The sequence below is a fragment of the Argiope bruennichi genome, chromosome X1 (genome assembly GCF_947563725.1).
Source record: "Argiope bruennichi chromosome X1, qqArgBrue1.1, whole genome shotgun sequence".
Classification (NCBI taxonomy): Eukaryota; Metazoa; Arthropoda; class Arachnida; order Araneae; family Araneidae; genus Argiope; species Argiope bruennichi.
The window spans coordinates 72,595,253-72,613,376 of NC_079162.1; the positions used below are offsets into that span (position 1 = coordinate 72,595,253).

At 29.9% G+C, this 18,124-nt stretch overlaps 1 protein-coding gene across 4 annotated transcripts in view; it reads right to left on the reverse strand.

Annotated features, from left to right (window-relative positions):
- The window catches only part of LOC129958286 (stromal membrane-associated protein 1-like), a 37,785-nt gene that overhangs the window by 14,155 nt on the left and 5,506 nt on the right, over positions 1 to 18,124 (reverse strand). For all 4 annotated transcript variants that reach the window (XM_056070640.1, XM_056070638.1, XM_056070639.1 and 1 more), the window contains exons 2-3: positions 1,006 to 1,139; positions 258 to 343 (exon numbers count right to left, since the gene is read on the reverse strand). In XM_056070640.1, the coding sequence (XP_055926615.1) occupies positions 258 to 343; positions 1,006 to 1,139 (220 nt within the window). The remainder of the gene's footprint in view (positions 1 to 257; positions 344 to 1,005; positions 1,140 to 18,124) is intronic.

An 18,124-nucleotide genomic window follows, 5' to 3' on the forward strand; every position in this document is an offset into this window, starting at 1 on the left:
GACAATTTTACACAAGAATACTGCAGCGTTTTTAAATAGAGCCCAGAAATATTTGTAAAATTTATCTTGCAATGCTTTGAAAGAGGAGGGATGGGGGGGGGGATGAGTTGTGATGAGAATGAACGCATCCTATTTCTCACTTAAAATCCTTGTCTTAAGATGGCTTCGACTTTGCTTTATTGCTATCTAAGGGTTAAATTCGATAATATTGAAGTATTCAACTATCGGACAAACAAAAAATGGCTAAAAGAGGATACGAGTCTGTTTGTGGTCTTCTGAAACTTTCTGGCAAATTGGCTTCATAGACAGCTCGGGCTTGGCTATTCCCCATTTGTTGGAGGTACTGAAAATAAATATATCAGACATCTCATTAACACTGAAGATACTAATAATTTCAAACATGAATTTTGAAAAGAGTAGAGAAAATAACACTAGATATTCATTGTTATTAAACTGCCATTTTTAAATATAATTTAATGCCTTAAATCCTTCCTTGTAACTTTATTACTATCTCACTATCTTAATTTTGATTTAAAATTTTGCACATTCCTATTATTAACGGTCTTCCTATTGTGGGAAAATACAAAGAAAACCAAGAGAGATGAAAAGAATTCAACAAGATAATTTTAAAATATACTTTAAGGATGCAAGCAGACTACAACATTTTATTAAAAACTACAATAAAACAGCTGCTTAGAAAGAGTAAAATGTTGGCATAATTAAGTATATTAGTAACTTAACAAGAACAACAATCCTTCACACTACTTCTTTGCAGAATGAATCATCCGCATTTGAAACAAAAAAAAGGATTCCAAGTTCTTATATTAACCCAAAAGTAAATAAAAGTTATACAAAGTAATGTTCCAAATTCACTAAAAAATGTTAAGTACGAATAATTTTTAATATAACTGCAAAACTTGAACAACTGCATAACTTAATATAACTGCAAACAAATGAAACTTAAACAAATGAAAAATTATACATTACAGAAGGCTAAGAACTTACAGCCACTTGCTCTGGAGTCCATGTGTCCAAGTTCACAGATTTAACTTTAGATATGTGAACACCTAAATTTCTGTGAATACCGGCACATCTTATACAGAGGAAAATACCAAGATTCCATGAAGCCCACCTGGGACCTAAATTAAATATTTGAAAAGTAGAAGTTATTTGTTCTAAAAACTTTAAAACACATGATTAAGCCATGAAGAAAAATTAATCACAGAATGCACAATATGTAGGAGGGAAAAAAAAAAATTCACACTGCATAAAAAAAAAAGAATGCAAAGCATACATAGGAATATATGTGCATAATCACAAATGCTTCTGTCCTCCCTAGAAACAGAAAAATATTGCATAACATAGTACGATATTTGTGTCTTGTATGCAATAATAAATTTATGATAAAAGCAAATTTCAGGCTTTAAAAAAAAAATGTGTCCTTGTCAAGATAAATATATCATGTAGAAACTTATAAGATTGTTGCTCGCACATATTTATAATTCTCTTCCTTTATATAAATAACTATTCTAAATTCATACATCAGACTACTCATAACGGAAGAATGCAAATAATGAAGATCATTTTGATCAATTAGCAACTTTCTTCGTCTCACCAAACTCAAAAACAGTAAACTTGTTACAATTTCATAAATGCGCACATTTCCTTATTTATTTCAAAAAACAAACTACTCAACTAAATATATTAAATATTTCAATGTGCAGAATTTCAATACTTCAATGTTTTTCTCATACAGGAAAAATTTATTTAATATTATTACACATTTATTTACAGAAATCAGGAACACTTCAACTGACCATCAGAAATGAAATGAAATTGAAGATTTTTATTTTCAATATCCATTTTAAAAGCTAATTCAAAAACACAATGATTGATTGCAAGAAAAAGAAATAACAAGCATCAATCATTTATTATTTTACTTTCGGTAATAAATCAGAGAAAATTAGGGTTGACTAGATATAGAGAGGGGGTGGGGTGGAATGAATGCTCACTATTTATTCTTCCTATTTGGATTCAATATTATCTGTTCCAATATTTTTAATTTGAGTTGCATAATATTAAAAGAATTGGAAGAATAAGCTCTATGAAGATATAATTATCGAAATAAAAGTAAAACAGGATCTGCTGTTGTCCATATTGTTTTCACCACTTTTTAACTTCCCAAAATAAAGAAATATTGAAATGCTTATTCGATTTCATAGCACTATTTAATGAGAGAGAAGCAATCGTTACGGAACGTAATTCAAATGAACTACACAAAATTTCTCCGTTTTCAGTACAACGTCAACTATTCGGATTGAAAGGGGTTTATTTACTATCATTTGCATGAACCATTTAAGTGTTCGGATAATTGGATACTAAAATAGAGTGAACCAAAGAGTCCTCTGCTTAGGGATACTTTTCTACAGAGTTTCTTAAGATGAGTGAATTTTTTAAAAATTCAAAGAAAAATACAAAAACGGAAAGAATTATCAACTTTGATTGCAATACCGAGTTTTATTACTACCATATTTAACTTGTATTTATTACCACAGTAGTTGAATATATATCTGTAACAGCTAATGAAAGAAAGTGGTTTCAAAAAGCAATTTGTAAATAATTCGCCTTACAGTGTTCCTATCACAACTTATTAGATAATCAAGATTATTGACGCATGTTACTAAGTTACAAACTCTCCAAAAGAAGTGTCATCGTTAATATTTTCCCCTGAAATATGAGGATGTTTATTATTTCCAATTTCTACCAATCCCCATTTATTCAAACTATATTTAGCAGAGTTTAGGAGAAATAATATTTTCGATGTTAATATTTTCTATGAATAACAGCGGAAATATTAATTGTATTTAATATTTTCTATCTCTTCATATATATTAGGTGAACTTAGCTTCCCCCCCCCTCCCTTCCCTCCAAAAAAATCTAGGCTTTATTCTCAAAAACTGATTAGCTATTCATGATACAAATTACAGTTTGTTGCTATCTAACAATGTTTTCCACAGCATTTTAGCAATTGATGGATACCATTTCGAAAAAACGATGCGTCTTTTCAGGACGATCCACGAATCGATCTATTTTAGATCTAAAAAGCCGATCAGTCAGGCCGTGCACCACTGATCGAAACAAATGGTAGTTGAAAAAAAAATAACGTCTGGAGAATACAACGGGTGGGGCAAGACCTACCATTTTAACGTTTCCAAGCATGTTCTGGAGTTTTAAGAAATTGTTCCGAGCATTGCCATGATGGAGGATAACTTCGTCGTGTCTCTTGATACTGCCGCCGTTTCTCCTACAATTAATGTTCGGCTAAAACACAACATACACGTTCGTAATCGATCAGCTATGAAGGTTTCGCTTGATTTCAATAGCTCATAATATATCACACCGACTTGTCCCATCAAATGCAGAGCATACCTTTGGTACCACTGACATTCGATTCGAAGTGTTGAAACCCCTCACGACATGTTCTTTTACTAAGAGCAGACTCACCATAAGTACTTGAGAACATTCGATGCTGTCAGCCGCAGCTTTCTTCAAATTCAAAACTCAAGCCAAATGGTGAGAATTTGGCTTGGAAACTGACATCTTTGATAGACATATTTATATAGGTTTCACGGGAGGCATATTTATGATGCAGACACAAATTTAAAAAAAAATTAGGATCAAAAGTGACGCTGCCATTATGTTGGCAGATGCTCAAGCTTACTGTGATATTTTTTACCTATTTCGACTAGTGCTTACTCTACAAAAAACTATCGAAGAACGGCGGAAGCAAAGTTGTATATATACATATATGTATATATGTAAACATATTTTAGCAATTGCGGGGCCAAATGAAAGAAACTTTTGAAAATTTTAAACTTCGATGTATTTCACCACGGAAGGCATAGTTTACGTACAAAGAATAAGTGATCAGAAATGGATCAGCCTACATCGACACATAAGAGCAAAAGAAACCAAAATTTTTTCTTCAGTGGTTTTTACTATGAGATTCTGAGAGGGATTTCTTCTCTTAGGAAACGGAAATTTAGATATCTTTAAAAGAATGTTATAAACATTAAGGATTTTTATCCGTTCACCGAGAGCGTGAGAACCTGCTGAAGTAAGCAATTTTATAGAATGTGTGCTGGATTAAATAAAAAGTGGGAATTGGATCAGGAAATAAGACTATTTTAGAATGAAGTTAATATGAACTAAAGATAAAAATTTGGAAATTAACTAAGACTTAAATTATATTTTAAAATCATTACATATTATATATAATATGTCATGGCACGACAGCCCATGTGGGCCAAGGCATATGCCAAGGTTAGGTGGTCAGCCTACCGCTGACATATTATATATATTTTCTTTCATGAAATTTCCTCAGTCCAAGATTTTTTTATTTCTAGAAACTGAGTTATCTTTTGCGTATTTGTAGAACACATTAATTTTGTATTGTTTTCAAAGAAGATGCATTTTCTGACTATGAAATCAAATTTCAAAAATCTGCATTTTATGATTCTATTTCCTAATTCAACATGTTGCAATACTCAGAGAAACGACTCTCCCCGTCACCAGCTGAAAATATCTTTTGATAAGCTCAATGCACTTTGGTAGCATCGTGGAAAATATCAATTTTCGAATAATCTAATCTCATAGCCTCTCTAAATGAGGCTTCCGCTTATCATTTGATGAAGCATTTACCGAAAGTCGATAAATACGAACAATGATAAATGATACAACAGTTTCTGTTTTTGCTTTTAAATCATTTCTCAGCCATCATATCAATCGAAAAAACTGATTGTTTGCGATTGATATCTTATGAATTAAAAACTAACCTAAGGGATTGTTCATGTAACACAGATAAAAAAAATAAATTACATATATGGAATGATGCAATGCCAAATAGCTTCTTTCCGACCCTCTACAATAATGATGAACGCATCCCCCATGATGAAAATTATTTTTTAAAAAGTTATGGTATCATAGTATCGGTAAAACTGAATTTCGTAACTATTCGGATAACATGATTTAGATATTTGTGTCGGTGCCCATGCACTTTTCTTCAACCTGAGTAAACGCGGTCTTATGGAAAGCTTGGAAATTTAGCTCAAGAGCATTTCTAAGCCTGGCTATAAAAGTCGCTTAAATTTAAGAAATGAGTTGGAAAAGGTTTGACAAATTTTGAGATTTCATTAAAAGATTTAGTCAAACACACTAAGTTTGAGGAAAACATAGTCACTGACACTCAAATATTTAAATCGAGTCAAATGAATTCGAATTTTTACAACATTCATAAAGATACAAATCACTAATCCCAGAAAAAAAAATTATGATGCAATGAAAAATATAGCATTGAAAAAAAAAAGAGATTCTTTTTGAAAAACACAAATAGCTCTTTACATTTTATGATAATACTAATGGCCGTACTTTACAGACTAACCGACAATCATTTTTTCAGATTCTCTATTGAAATCCAAACTACAATAAATCCCCCACCCCGGTTTAAATTATGGTTTGTTCAACTCAATGACTAATTAGTTTACTATTAGATTAATTCAAAAATAAGTACAAAATCAAATTCCTATTTTCCGATATTCTATTGTGATCAGTTTTAAAGAAACAGGGAGAGAAAAAGCTAAAAGGGAGGAGGTGGGAATCCCAATGACAGATTAAAGTAAATGGTGTGTTCTAAAAGTCTGATTTCATTATATCTGTTAATGTTAAGTAAAAACATTTCTTCACAAATATTATGAGCATATTATATACAATTACACAAATTCACTACTATCTTTGTTGACATTTTATTACAAAGAGATATATTGTCCAAAGTTAATCTTATCGACTATTTTAAATAATTCATTTCTTTCGTCTATACACGCAGTCTCCCATTGATTATAAAATTAAAAATATGACAGTCGACATTTTCCTCTTGCGCAGATGAAAAACACTGTAAAATATGACTTTACAGCCGTGAAGGGAAATAAAAAAAAAAAAAAAAGTTCTTGAAAATGTTGCTTAAAAATGCACCAGATTTGAGTATTATTTCCAGCAGGTTCTTTAACCAGTCCACTCTTTAGGTAAAATATTAATATGTATCTGAAGTTCAATAAATCGAAAACGAACAGAAACTTAGCCTTACAACTATATTTGACGTCTATTAAAGTACAATAGGTATAATAACGTATTTTATTCAATTTATTATAAACACTGGATGTTTTTTCATCAATGGAGTTTTATTGCTACACATATGCAAGGCGATCAGCTATGATTAAACTTCACTGCAAATCTACTAGATAGTGTGAAGCTTCCAACATGAATTATTCTTAAACTGAAGAATAAGCATAAAAATAACAGAATGCAGATATTGAATTGACGGTTACCCAGCTTAATTTTACAGCAAAATTGCAAACAGTTTTATTAATTAGTTAATGTTTTCATTAACGCCCTGTTCTGAGCATGAAGGCTATTCTTGGATGGTCCTCGTAATTTTGAACCATGATCAGCAGACACGGACGATGTCCTAGACGATATTTTCTTTCAAAATTTCTGTGCGCCACTATAAGAAGACGTGATTCACGACGCTACAATTAATGTAAACCAGACAAGCAAACAGGTAGACATTTGGTGGAATCGTATTTCTAACAAGACTTCGAAATTGCATAAAAGTGACACATTAGCTCATGACAGCAAAACTTAAAGATAGCAGCCAGTATTTTTGGATCAAAGATTATAAGAAATACGAAGTAAAACAGAGTATAGGAAAAACATTTAAAAAAGATCTCTTATTCAGTTAACCTTCAGACAGAAATATTGGTCGTTATAACCTCTAATGCACGGGGCGATACAAATTAAACAGGAGGCGTTTAGGCACTTCGTGTGCAAAACCTACAGACTAAATCACAACAAAATTTTGTGCATATACTATCATGAGTATGCGGTTTCGATTTTTGAAGAAAAATAAAAAGTTCACATTTTGGTTGACTGCAGGAAGGCGGCGCAGGTAATCAGATAAGTTGTTTGTTTATTAAAAAGCACCTGCAATATCTTTTCTTTTAAAAGAAAACATGAAGTTATTAAACTGTTCATGCCCAAATACTATTTGTTGTAGTTTGTTAATCCATTGACTTGGAAATTTTTAGCTCTGCATTTCATTCCAATTGGTTTACAGCTTCAATCAGGTTTCACTGCAAAAGTTCCAGTCTCTACAAAACGCAAAATCCTCTGCCTAAGATGCCCCCCCCCCAATAATAAGACAATCTTGGTACAAACTTTTCACCAGGGGAAATGCCTTAAAAACTTACTTGATAAGCAATTTGAATGCATTGTCATTTCTCTGGTAAAAGAGTTTGATATGTAACGCTGGATTTGGTAAAGTTAGTTTGACAGTCACAAAATAGTAAACGAAAAATAGCTTGCTATACTCATTATATAGGCAAAATTTCAAATACTATTAATTTTAAACAAATCAAAATCACAGCGCCATTGTCCGTTCATATGCAAAATATGAACCTCTCCCCGCTGAAATCGAAACCGCATACTCAGAGAAGCATGTGTAAAAAATTATTTATGATACAGCCTGAAGTTTTTGCTCAAGAAATGTCCAAACACTTCCTATTTAATTTGGACCGGCCTGAATATATAAGTAAATGGGTATTTAAAGGATGCTTACGAAGGTTAATATCCCACAGAAGAGAGCTCCAGTAAACTCATACACTTTTCAGTTCGTTGTAATGATTTAAAATGAATTAATAGTCCCTTTAAAAAACAATGAAAAATATACTCTCCGAGACAAGCGCAAGTAAAATTATACATTATATTTATATTAAATCGATTATTCCTTTAAAACAGGCCAAGCTAAAAGAAAGAATAAACAGACCCACTTTTCAGTGTATTTAAAAGGAAAAATTCTTTCGTTAAATACCTGGAAGTCAAAACAAAAATCGTAAAAGTGTGAGGGGCGTATAGAAAAGTTTTAAATGAAATTAGAATCACATTTATGCTGTTTATAATTTTTATGAATTATTTTTTCTCTCGTGAAATTTAATTCATTGTGGCTTTAAAACCCTCTATTGTCTTCATGCTTTTAAAGATTGCTTTGATCTCCAGATTTTTGATAAATATTTGATTTTTAATACGCTAATATAAACGTATTTTAAAACATTTTATTTTTATTTTCTGATTTGTAATCGTATATTTTATGATTTCCACAGAGACTTAAAAATAATAAATACCATGGTCTTATCCAGGAATTAAATTCACTCAATGTCATACGCAAAACATCAGATTTCTAAGAATAAATTATTCCAATATGTGCATAGCCTATAAATTTAATATTCTATTAGAATATTAAACATCCTAGTTTGTATTCATTATCGTTTAACTTTTAACTATTTTTTAAAAATCAAAAACATGAATTTTAAGAAAACCGCAAAATTCTGAGATTCTGATACAAATACCTAAAGTAAATTGCAATTTTAATGACATTAATAATATATTTTAAATTTCGATTGAATAACTGATATTTCGCCCGCATGTTTACATTGAGGGTTTATATATAATATCGATAAAACTTTGTTTCCTACTTTTCATTATACTTCGAGTATTTTAAAAACTGTTTTCATTATTTTCCACTTTTTAGTCTTCAATATATTTCATAAATCATGGTTACAAATATTGTAGAATCTAATAACCAGTATTTTATCAATTGAATAATAGTTTGAAACCACCTTTGTGAAATAAATTTTCAGCTAAATAAGTTCATTAATTAATAATTAAGAATTCCAAAACTGTTCTTCTACTGTGATCGGAACCAATAACTATATAAAATTTAAGATCTCTATTACATAAGAAAGTGAATGTAAAAGCAATTATTAAATTCCATCAGTATAAAAATAAAATATGTGAAATTAGGTAAAACACTTTAAATTTAAAAAAAAAAAATGTTAGCCATTTTTTATGGCGCAGAAATTCGAAATATTTTATATATAAACTATCTTATTATCTTATTCTTTTTTTTTTTTCTTACATTCATCAAAACAATATCTATGCTAATAATGGATTTAAAATCTCAAATATTTAGGCAACTAAATGTTTGCAACTCTAGATGATTAAGTAACGAAAATACATATTCATGATTTAAAAAAGCACTTATAAAAGAGCAAAGATAAACCAGTTCAAGCGATGATTTTTATCGTCCAGATTATCGAGCAGAATTAAAATGTTCTTTGTCAAGGCCATATGAAATACCGAAACCGCCGCCAAATGAAGACTGCAAAACAAGCGTACCGAATGACGCGTTATGTAACTTAACTCTTCCTTCCAGAAGAAATGAACTTCCATCAATTGTTTTTCTTCTCTCTCCCAAATACAACTCGGAATACCTATCTCAGGATCTGATATTACGAAAGGCTGAGCATTTATTAACCCGATGATTCGGCTAAATAATCACATTTTAAATATGAATGAGCTGGTCAGATTTCAATCTTTTGGTTTCAGCGTTACAAAATTTAAAATATCGATATTTTTTCCCTTCATTATTTGATTCTCAGTAATAAAAAAATTCATGTTGGCGTGGTATGGCAGATTACCGAAAAAAAAAATTGTCGCAGTAGAAGAGCGATGCCAATAGCATTTGTGGTTATAGAAATCACAAAATTTTAAGAAATATAACTCGAAAAAGCCTTCATAAAATCTTTAAGATTATATATATATTGATAAGATTAATCTACTATAATTATAATCTACTAACAGACTACGCATCATGAAGGTTTTCGCCAACTTGTTGTTAATGCTCAGTTAGTAATTTCGATACATCGAGAGTATCAAAATATTAATAAAAATGCCAGCAATTACTCATAATTTTTGATTCTACATCGAATTTTGGCCATGTCACAGTTTTTTTTAAAACCTTTATCAACTATTCTTTGTAAAAACATTTGCACCCCATGCAAAACTGACTGGAGGAGAGATTACTTGGCAAAAGGGGGAAAAAAATTATACCGAGTGCAATGTTTTCACCTACCTTTTTCCGCTTTCACAGTTTTACAGAAACAAATATAATTCGAAATCAAGAACGAGCAATTTAAATGACTCAGCAAACAATTTTATCGTTCTGCAGCATACAGTGGAAGCATGATTTTATTTGCTTCCTGTAGATCAGCTGCAGAGAAATGCGAGGTTCTATTTATTCAGAAGTCACAAAACCTTTGTTTTTAATAACCCGGGAAAGAAACAGCAAAGCAAAAACTAAATATCATAATATGCTGTAACAGTTTTGTAACAGTTTAAACACGTTACTAATAAGAACTTTATGTCGCTATTTACAATAATCTTAGGACTAATATAACGAGTAGTTATCATATTTTCAACTTAAAATTTATTTATTTTTAAATAATCTTAATGATTAACTATTTTTCAACGCTTATTCAAAAATTAGAAAAGCATGAAAAATGTCAACTGATCATAGAATTAAAGAACTGCACTTTAATTACATACATTCACCGAATAACGTTATAATGCATTCAATTAGCTGTACGTTATAGAAAATATTATAAAAAAGTTTTAATTTTAATATAATTGTACTAATGATTTAAACTTTTACAATCATCACAGTTCATAATAGAGCCTAATACTCAAGATAGCGGATTGCTTATTAAGATTCTTCAAAATTTGTAAATAATAACAGATATATAAAAAAAGGATTTTATTGTGTATTATATAAAAATCGGTTTTATCAGTTTATTACAAAGGAACTTTTTTTTTTTATTAAAAAACTCTGGAGTTCAAAACAAAAATCTCGAAAGCGGAAGGCAGAAAAGTGCTCCAAATAACTTGGAATAGTAATTACACTTATAATGTATTTTCATATAATAAATGATTAGGATTTTTTGTTTTGTTTCCTATGATATCCATTGATGCTTTATATCTGTCTCTTATTGATTTTTGTTCTACACGTTTTTACGGTTTTTATTTCGACTTTTAGATTTTTAATAAAAAATATTTTTCCTTTTTAATACACTTATAAAAGTGTGTTTTTAAAACTTATTTTCTAATTTTTCAAGCTATCAAATGTTTCACCAAACAATAATCAATAAAAGGGAATATTATTTTTTTTTCTTCTTTTCTCCGCTATATGATGCAGAAGTCGGACTCTTACAAAACATTTAATCTTTATTTAGGAATTGAATTCGGTCACCTTGTTGCAACGTCCTTAATAAACTACCTCACCATATCTGGTGGTTTTCTTGAAGAACATTTTCTTCTATTACTGTTTTTGATCTTAAAGAATAAATATTTTAATTATCACACGATAAATTTAATATTTTTTCTGCTAAGTAACATTTGAATTCATTATAATATTCTTAATTTCTTTACTCATAAATATGGATGTCTAAACAAAACCATAAGATTCTGATAAAAATACTCAAAGTAAAATGACATTTTAATCACAGTTTAGTTTTTATAGTTTAACTTTTACTGAATATCCAGGTATTTATTGCGTTTCAGCTTCTTTATAACAATGCTTGATTTTTGACAAACTTATTCCTACTTTTTACAGCAATATTAAATCAAAATTTAAAGCATTTTTATTTTTCCGCGTTTTAGTCTAACATATTTCATAATGATAAATATTATCGAATTAAAAAATTATTATTCCTCAAATTAAAAGCGCCACTGTATAAAATCAATATTGAGTTCAATTAATACACTGACAAAGCTCTGAACTTTTAAAATATTCTATAGCTAACGGAAGCAAATTATACAAAATTTTAAAACTAATGCACGAGAAAGTGAGCGAAAAAATCGATTATAAAATTCTATCTTTATAAACATGAAACATTTATTGTTAAATGCATTTAAAAACAGCCAAGAAAACCATCGAATTCAAAAGATTGAGCTGATTTCTGCATTTAATTTCGTTCAAAATATTCCCTTCGATATCTCAGATTTATATCAAGACCTCATAAATGACAAAATTTCTAATGCAAACGAAGGGATATTTTGTCAACTTTTAAGAAAAATATGCATATTGAACCTGTCTGACCACAACATTGTTCATTATAACCGCTAAATTAAACGAGTATTCAAATGATGTTCCCGTTAGAGAATTAATATACGACTATGACTCACTTTTATTAGTAAAATTTATTAAACAATATTTTATAAAAGACTGGCTCGAAACATTAAACTTATTAAATTTGCTAAATTTTTTCAAACAAATGATTAACGATTCATTTTTTAAATCTATTTTTTGATGAGTAATCCTTTTTCGTAAGAAAATGCGACCGCAAATTTAAAACTTGATATATTCAACTTACTCATGATATAAAACCAACAGAAACTGCATTCCTATGAGTTGAGAATGGCATTTCGGTGAAATGAAAAGTTATAGTGCATTGTTGAAATGAATGCATTGTTGCACTGTTCTATTCTACTCTGCTGTGAGACCGTTCGATTTTTAGATGATTAGCAAAGCGCTAGCAATATATAAAAATTATTGAACAAAAAGATACTGTGTACATAAAAGTAATTAAGATTTAAGAAATTTATGCTTTTTTACAAAAGCTGGATAATACTCATGATTGCAAACGTCTTTTTTCAAGTCATTTACCAAAAAAACTAATTGTTTTCCCAAGCTACTAATTCACCGTTTTAAAATTTGAAGAAAATAAAAATTACAAAAACCTAAAGAAAGCTTCAATTGCCCATACAATATAAAATATTCGACAAACAGCAGACTGAGTTTTTATGTTTTGTTCTGGCGAAGTAATTTCAACATCCAATTAAGAACAATTTATTCACTTCAAAATTGAAGCTATGCTAGACTGAAATGAAAACATCCGCCTCTTTTGTTAAAATTAATTTCCGTTTGGAGTTCCGCCACAGTCGAAAATAATATTTATATTAGAATATTAGAATTAAATAATATAATTATTTCGGCAGTTTTTAATGTTAAGCGCTGTTAAAAAAACGCTTATGTAGCAATATTGTTGACAAAAATTACTTCTGAAGGAAAAACCCGAAATAATTTTGCAAGGAAAAGGAGAGAAAAATTATTTTTATGCATTCTTAATATAAATAAAAATCGCCCTGGCTATGCATGTAGGTTTTAATCTCCTTAACAAAGTAGCCGAATTCAACCAACCTTTACACACCTATTATTTAAGGCATTATCAACTTTCCAAAGTACAAAAGTTAATTAAAAATTAACTGAAATTTTGCCGTTTTCCCACAGCTTTTTTGAAGGAAATTTCAGCACAACAAATATTTTTATGCTATTTTAAAACACAAAATCTTACATTTTCAATGATATCAATTTCATTTCCGAGGAATCTTTTCTTTAATTTTTATAATTTTTTTTAATTTAATGAATACTTGAAAAGATGTGAAAGATTTTGAAACAAGGAAATTTTCAGTTATCCTGCCGCCAGGTAATTGAGTTACACGACCTTTATTTTTTGACATTCATTTTATTTTTAAAACCTTTTTTAAACTGGTCTCAGACAATTTATACAATATTTGCAGGAACACTTTTTTTTCTTCTGAAGAACAAGAAAACAAACGAAGAATTGTTGTCAGAATGCATTAGCAGAATTTTGGAAGAACACTAAAACAAAAGTTTAAAAGCAAACGATTAACATTTTCATAAAGAACACTATTGGTTTGATTTATTGACAGGGAGAAAATTAGCGGAGTTTAAAAATCATCTTTGTTGAACTGTTATTTTAATTTCAAATTAAAAAAAAAATGTTTCGGACAATAAAAGAACTTTGTCTATTATATTTTATTAAAAAGTAAATTTTATTTTTAAAATATCACACATGATATTTCTAAAAGATAGATGAAAATATAACATCACTTTCACGCAGTTGGCTATCTCACTGAAATTAGTTATTCTAAGACAAATTGCTAAATGTTGTAACTTTAAGATGACTTATTTTATCTTACATCAGCTTTTATTCAGTCGACTTGTAGTCTTGAAATCCACATTTCGTCAGACATATTAGCTTGTTTATGAAAAAAAAAAAAAAAATATTGTTGCTATTATATATATCAACACCACCTGTCACAATTTCCAAAATGCCTTAAGAGGAAGAAACTAAATTTTTTGCAATTAATAACGTATATTTCTGACTTCTTTTCCCCCACAACAAGCATGAACAAGCAATAATGTTCAGATTATAGAAGATAGAAGACAAAAAAAAGTAAGAACTATTCATTATTGGTTTGCGAAAAATTTAATTTTTTCTCCCTATTGTAAAATATGAAAAATTGAGCAGACGACGTTGCTTGTAAAGCAATGATATTCAATAATCTTTCAGAAAAGAAATACACTAAAATCGCCATTATAATCTAAAGTAATTCAAATAGTTTTATTTCGCAAAAAATATATCCTGCAACTCTGTCCCATCCTGGCATTAAGCATTTAAAAACTGCCAACTTTATAGAACAAGTGCATTAGCTTGTTTCGCAGCATATACAGCTTTTTTTTAGTTTAAAATTAAATTACCTGGATTTTCAAAAGAAAATGAAGCTAGAAAGAAAATTTGTAAATTATGTGGTTACAGTAATATTTCGAGGTATGAATACAAAACAGAGAATTACAAGTCTCACGAGTCATACTAATCGAATTCCTATCATAATAAGTTTTCAGATCAAGATTCAAATAATTTTTGTCTTGAAAATGTCAAAACATAGGTATTTTTTCAATTGAAAGATTGAAGATAATACTTCAAAAAAGTTGCTAGGAAAAAGGATAATTCCATTATAAGTAAATGGACGCTTAGGCTGCAAATCACGATGTAGTACCAGAAGATAATGTTAAGTAGGCTCTTCAGGAAAAGACATCCGAGATAATAGCTAAACGTGTTTAGAGATGAAAATAAGTAGGCTTACGATTATTGAATGTATCTTACTTTTCTTCATTGTGTCGCCGAATTTGACGGAAGAACTTGTTGACAAAACTTTCGCGATCCAAATTACATTTATTCATCAGGGGTTATGACCTACCAGTTAAGAAATCCTGATGCTGGGGGGGGGCAAAGCAGGATTATTTAAACTGTCTAAAAATGTTAGTTTTCGAGGACAAGATAGCGGTATTGCAGAGCTTTATTATGTTCGTTGCAACTTCACCTTTAAGAGAGTTCGACATATTTTCAAATATTGAGATACAGTTGTGGTCATTAATTCTGCATCCAGCAAATTTTTACAAGCTCTTATTCAACTGCTTTCGTGCTTCTAAGAAAGGAAATTTATAATGAATCTTACTCGTTTCCCAATGAGCTAGATTTCTCAGATTTTGCATCGTTGTACGGTTCTGATAACTCAATATTTTAATACAGGGGTTGTCATAAATAAATTTGCCGATGTATGGACTTCTAGTGGACGGTCCATTCAACCAATCGAGATTTCATATATAGATATAGCTATGAGCTCGGAATTCTGTGAATGTCAACAATGTCGCATTCACAGTTATGGTTATAGAAACTCGAAGTTTTCTACTAGAAATGCCAATTTGTTTTCATCGCAAAATGTTCTGTACCTGCGAAAACCTTAAGGAGTGTTAAAACGGTACGCATACCATAAAAAACGGGTACGTTATGCAAGTGCACAAAACGACCCTCCACCAACAAAAAATGCGTAATCTGGTTCTGGAGATTTCTCAAATCTAAAGTGCACATGATCAACCCTCAAACTTTGCCGGATTTCAAAGGAAAGATTTGATCAAACGTGAGATTTCAAACATCTCTATATCATACTGTCTACAGTCTCTTATATGCAATGTGTAATTGCCGATGATGGGACCAATGAGGAAAATGTGTCATCCAAATTAAAGTCTCCTTTTATCCAATTTGTATTGTCAATAGTGATAGGTGTCTTGCCTCTGTCATATGCAAATTTACTTCGAGCGCATGCGGTCGAGCCGCCCCCCCCCCACTTCTTTTTTGGCCGTTTGCAAAGCTGCTTTTTGTGCATGCATAACGCGTCCATTCTTTGTGATATACGTACAGTGCCAACGCACTTAACGATTTTTCGCATGCGCTGCGGGGAAAAGTGGCCTTTGCCATTCCAAAATGTCGATTTCCTATACCTACAATTGTAACCATGAACGCCACCGTGTTGCCATTTACAGAACCCCGAGCTCATACCTCTGACTAACTATATCTGAAATCTCATCTCGATCGATCGAATTGATTGGCCGCTAGAGCAATGGTTTTTTTTTTTTTTTTTTAAATGACAGCTTAGTATTTTTAGAATCTAATCATCAATTAACCGATGAATTCTAATTAAATTTTTGTTCATATTAAGGACACCACATGGTAATGAATTTAAGAGGGGAGAAGTAATCTAAAGTTTCCATATTTATGAAAATGAGTAATAAAATTTAATTTCTAATTTATTTCAAATAACTTAAAATAAAAATCGGAAAATAATTAAACTATGTACACTTTTTGCATGCTGATAAAAGTGTATTTTTAAGAAATGAAGGAAGATTTGAGAAATAATGAATTATGAAATATATTTTAACTGAACAGTAGACAATTGCGAATACAATTTTAAAAGACAGTTTCTTTAATATGTTAAAAAGTGAAAAATAATTTTATTAAAAATCTGGAAATCAAAGCAAAAATCATAAAAAGTTGCCTTTCCTTTATATCTGCTTAAAACTAATATATAATACATATGATTTAAATTCGAAGTTGCTTAGATCATTTTTCACGCTTTTACGATTTTGTTTTGATGCGTATAGCTTTTATTAAAATTTTTTATTATTAATGCACTAAACAAAATCGTGTTTAACTTAATAAAAGCGAATTATTTTATATCCTTTCATTAAAATAAAGTATTTGAGAGTTTTTAAACTTAAAATTTTTTTTTAAAAAAATGTTTAAAAGGAACTATACTGAATAAAATATACATACATATAAGGCCTATTTTAGAGGAACCAGACGGGGAAAGGGGCGATATCCATAAAATCATGCACAATTTGTATTGCTAAAAACTTTAAGAACTGTAATAAGTACATATTTTTTTTTCTTTTGTAAATTTTAAATACCCATAGAACACACACTCATTTGAAACACAGAAGTGGACGCGAAGTTTTATTTTGACGATGATATCAGTGAATTTTCAAAATGCCGTTGAATGGTTGTAATTGATAAAATTTAAGAACTGTTCTTTTACCCTGACTTCAAACATTGTAAACAGATTTATACCAAACGGTTTACATGAAAATATTTAAATACTAATAGGAAATGGGGGGGGGGGATAAAAATTAATACAAGATTCTTATTTCCCTGATGCGAAACGAAGCAACTCTTCCTCTACTTATATCTCAATTTTTACTGAAACGGAAGAAAAAGAACTAGACCGTTCAATTTGAAAGTAGGACAAATTCACTTTTCCTTGTTTCGAAGAAGCTTAATCATTAGAATTTCATCGCAAATGTTTTATATACAAATTAATTTTCAATCAATGCATATCAATATTTAAAAATATAAATTGTAAATAGTTTACAAAGATTTTCAGGTAAATTATACATGATAAAGATTTCGTAAAAATAGATTCATCCTATTTTACAATAAACGCTCCATTGAACAATCACTACATCCTCGCAGAAAATGAATTAACCCACTCGAATCAATGTGACGCCCAGTGGTCGCCACGCGATCCTTTTGACTAATGAATCATAAGATGACCTCAGACTAATAATGAATACTGCATCGTTCTGTAGCAATGCAGTACTACTCATTGAAATTTTGAACGACTTTTTAAGTGTTAATAAGTTTCCGAATATACAGGTAATGTAATTTAAGTACGATTTTTCAATCAGCTATATAAACATGACCTCATTGATTTAATAGATTTCAAAGAAGTGGGGAAAAAACTCTTAAGGTTTAAAAACCTTTTGAATAAAATTATGCAAAATTAAATACACAATTATTCGCATGTAAGAATACTTTTCAAAGTTTCAAAAATTGAAATATGCATATTTTTCATTGATTTAATTCCTAGAAGTTCGTGAATATTCCCAATTCTGTGATTTTTCTAACTATCGAAAATATAAAAATGATACAACATAAAGAATTGGTGAATGAGGCTCAATACAAGAATGCAAGGAAAT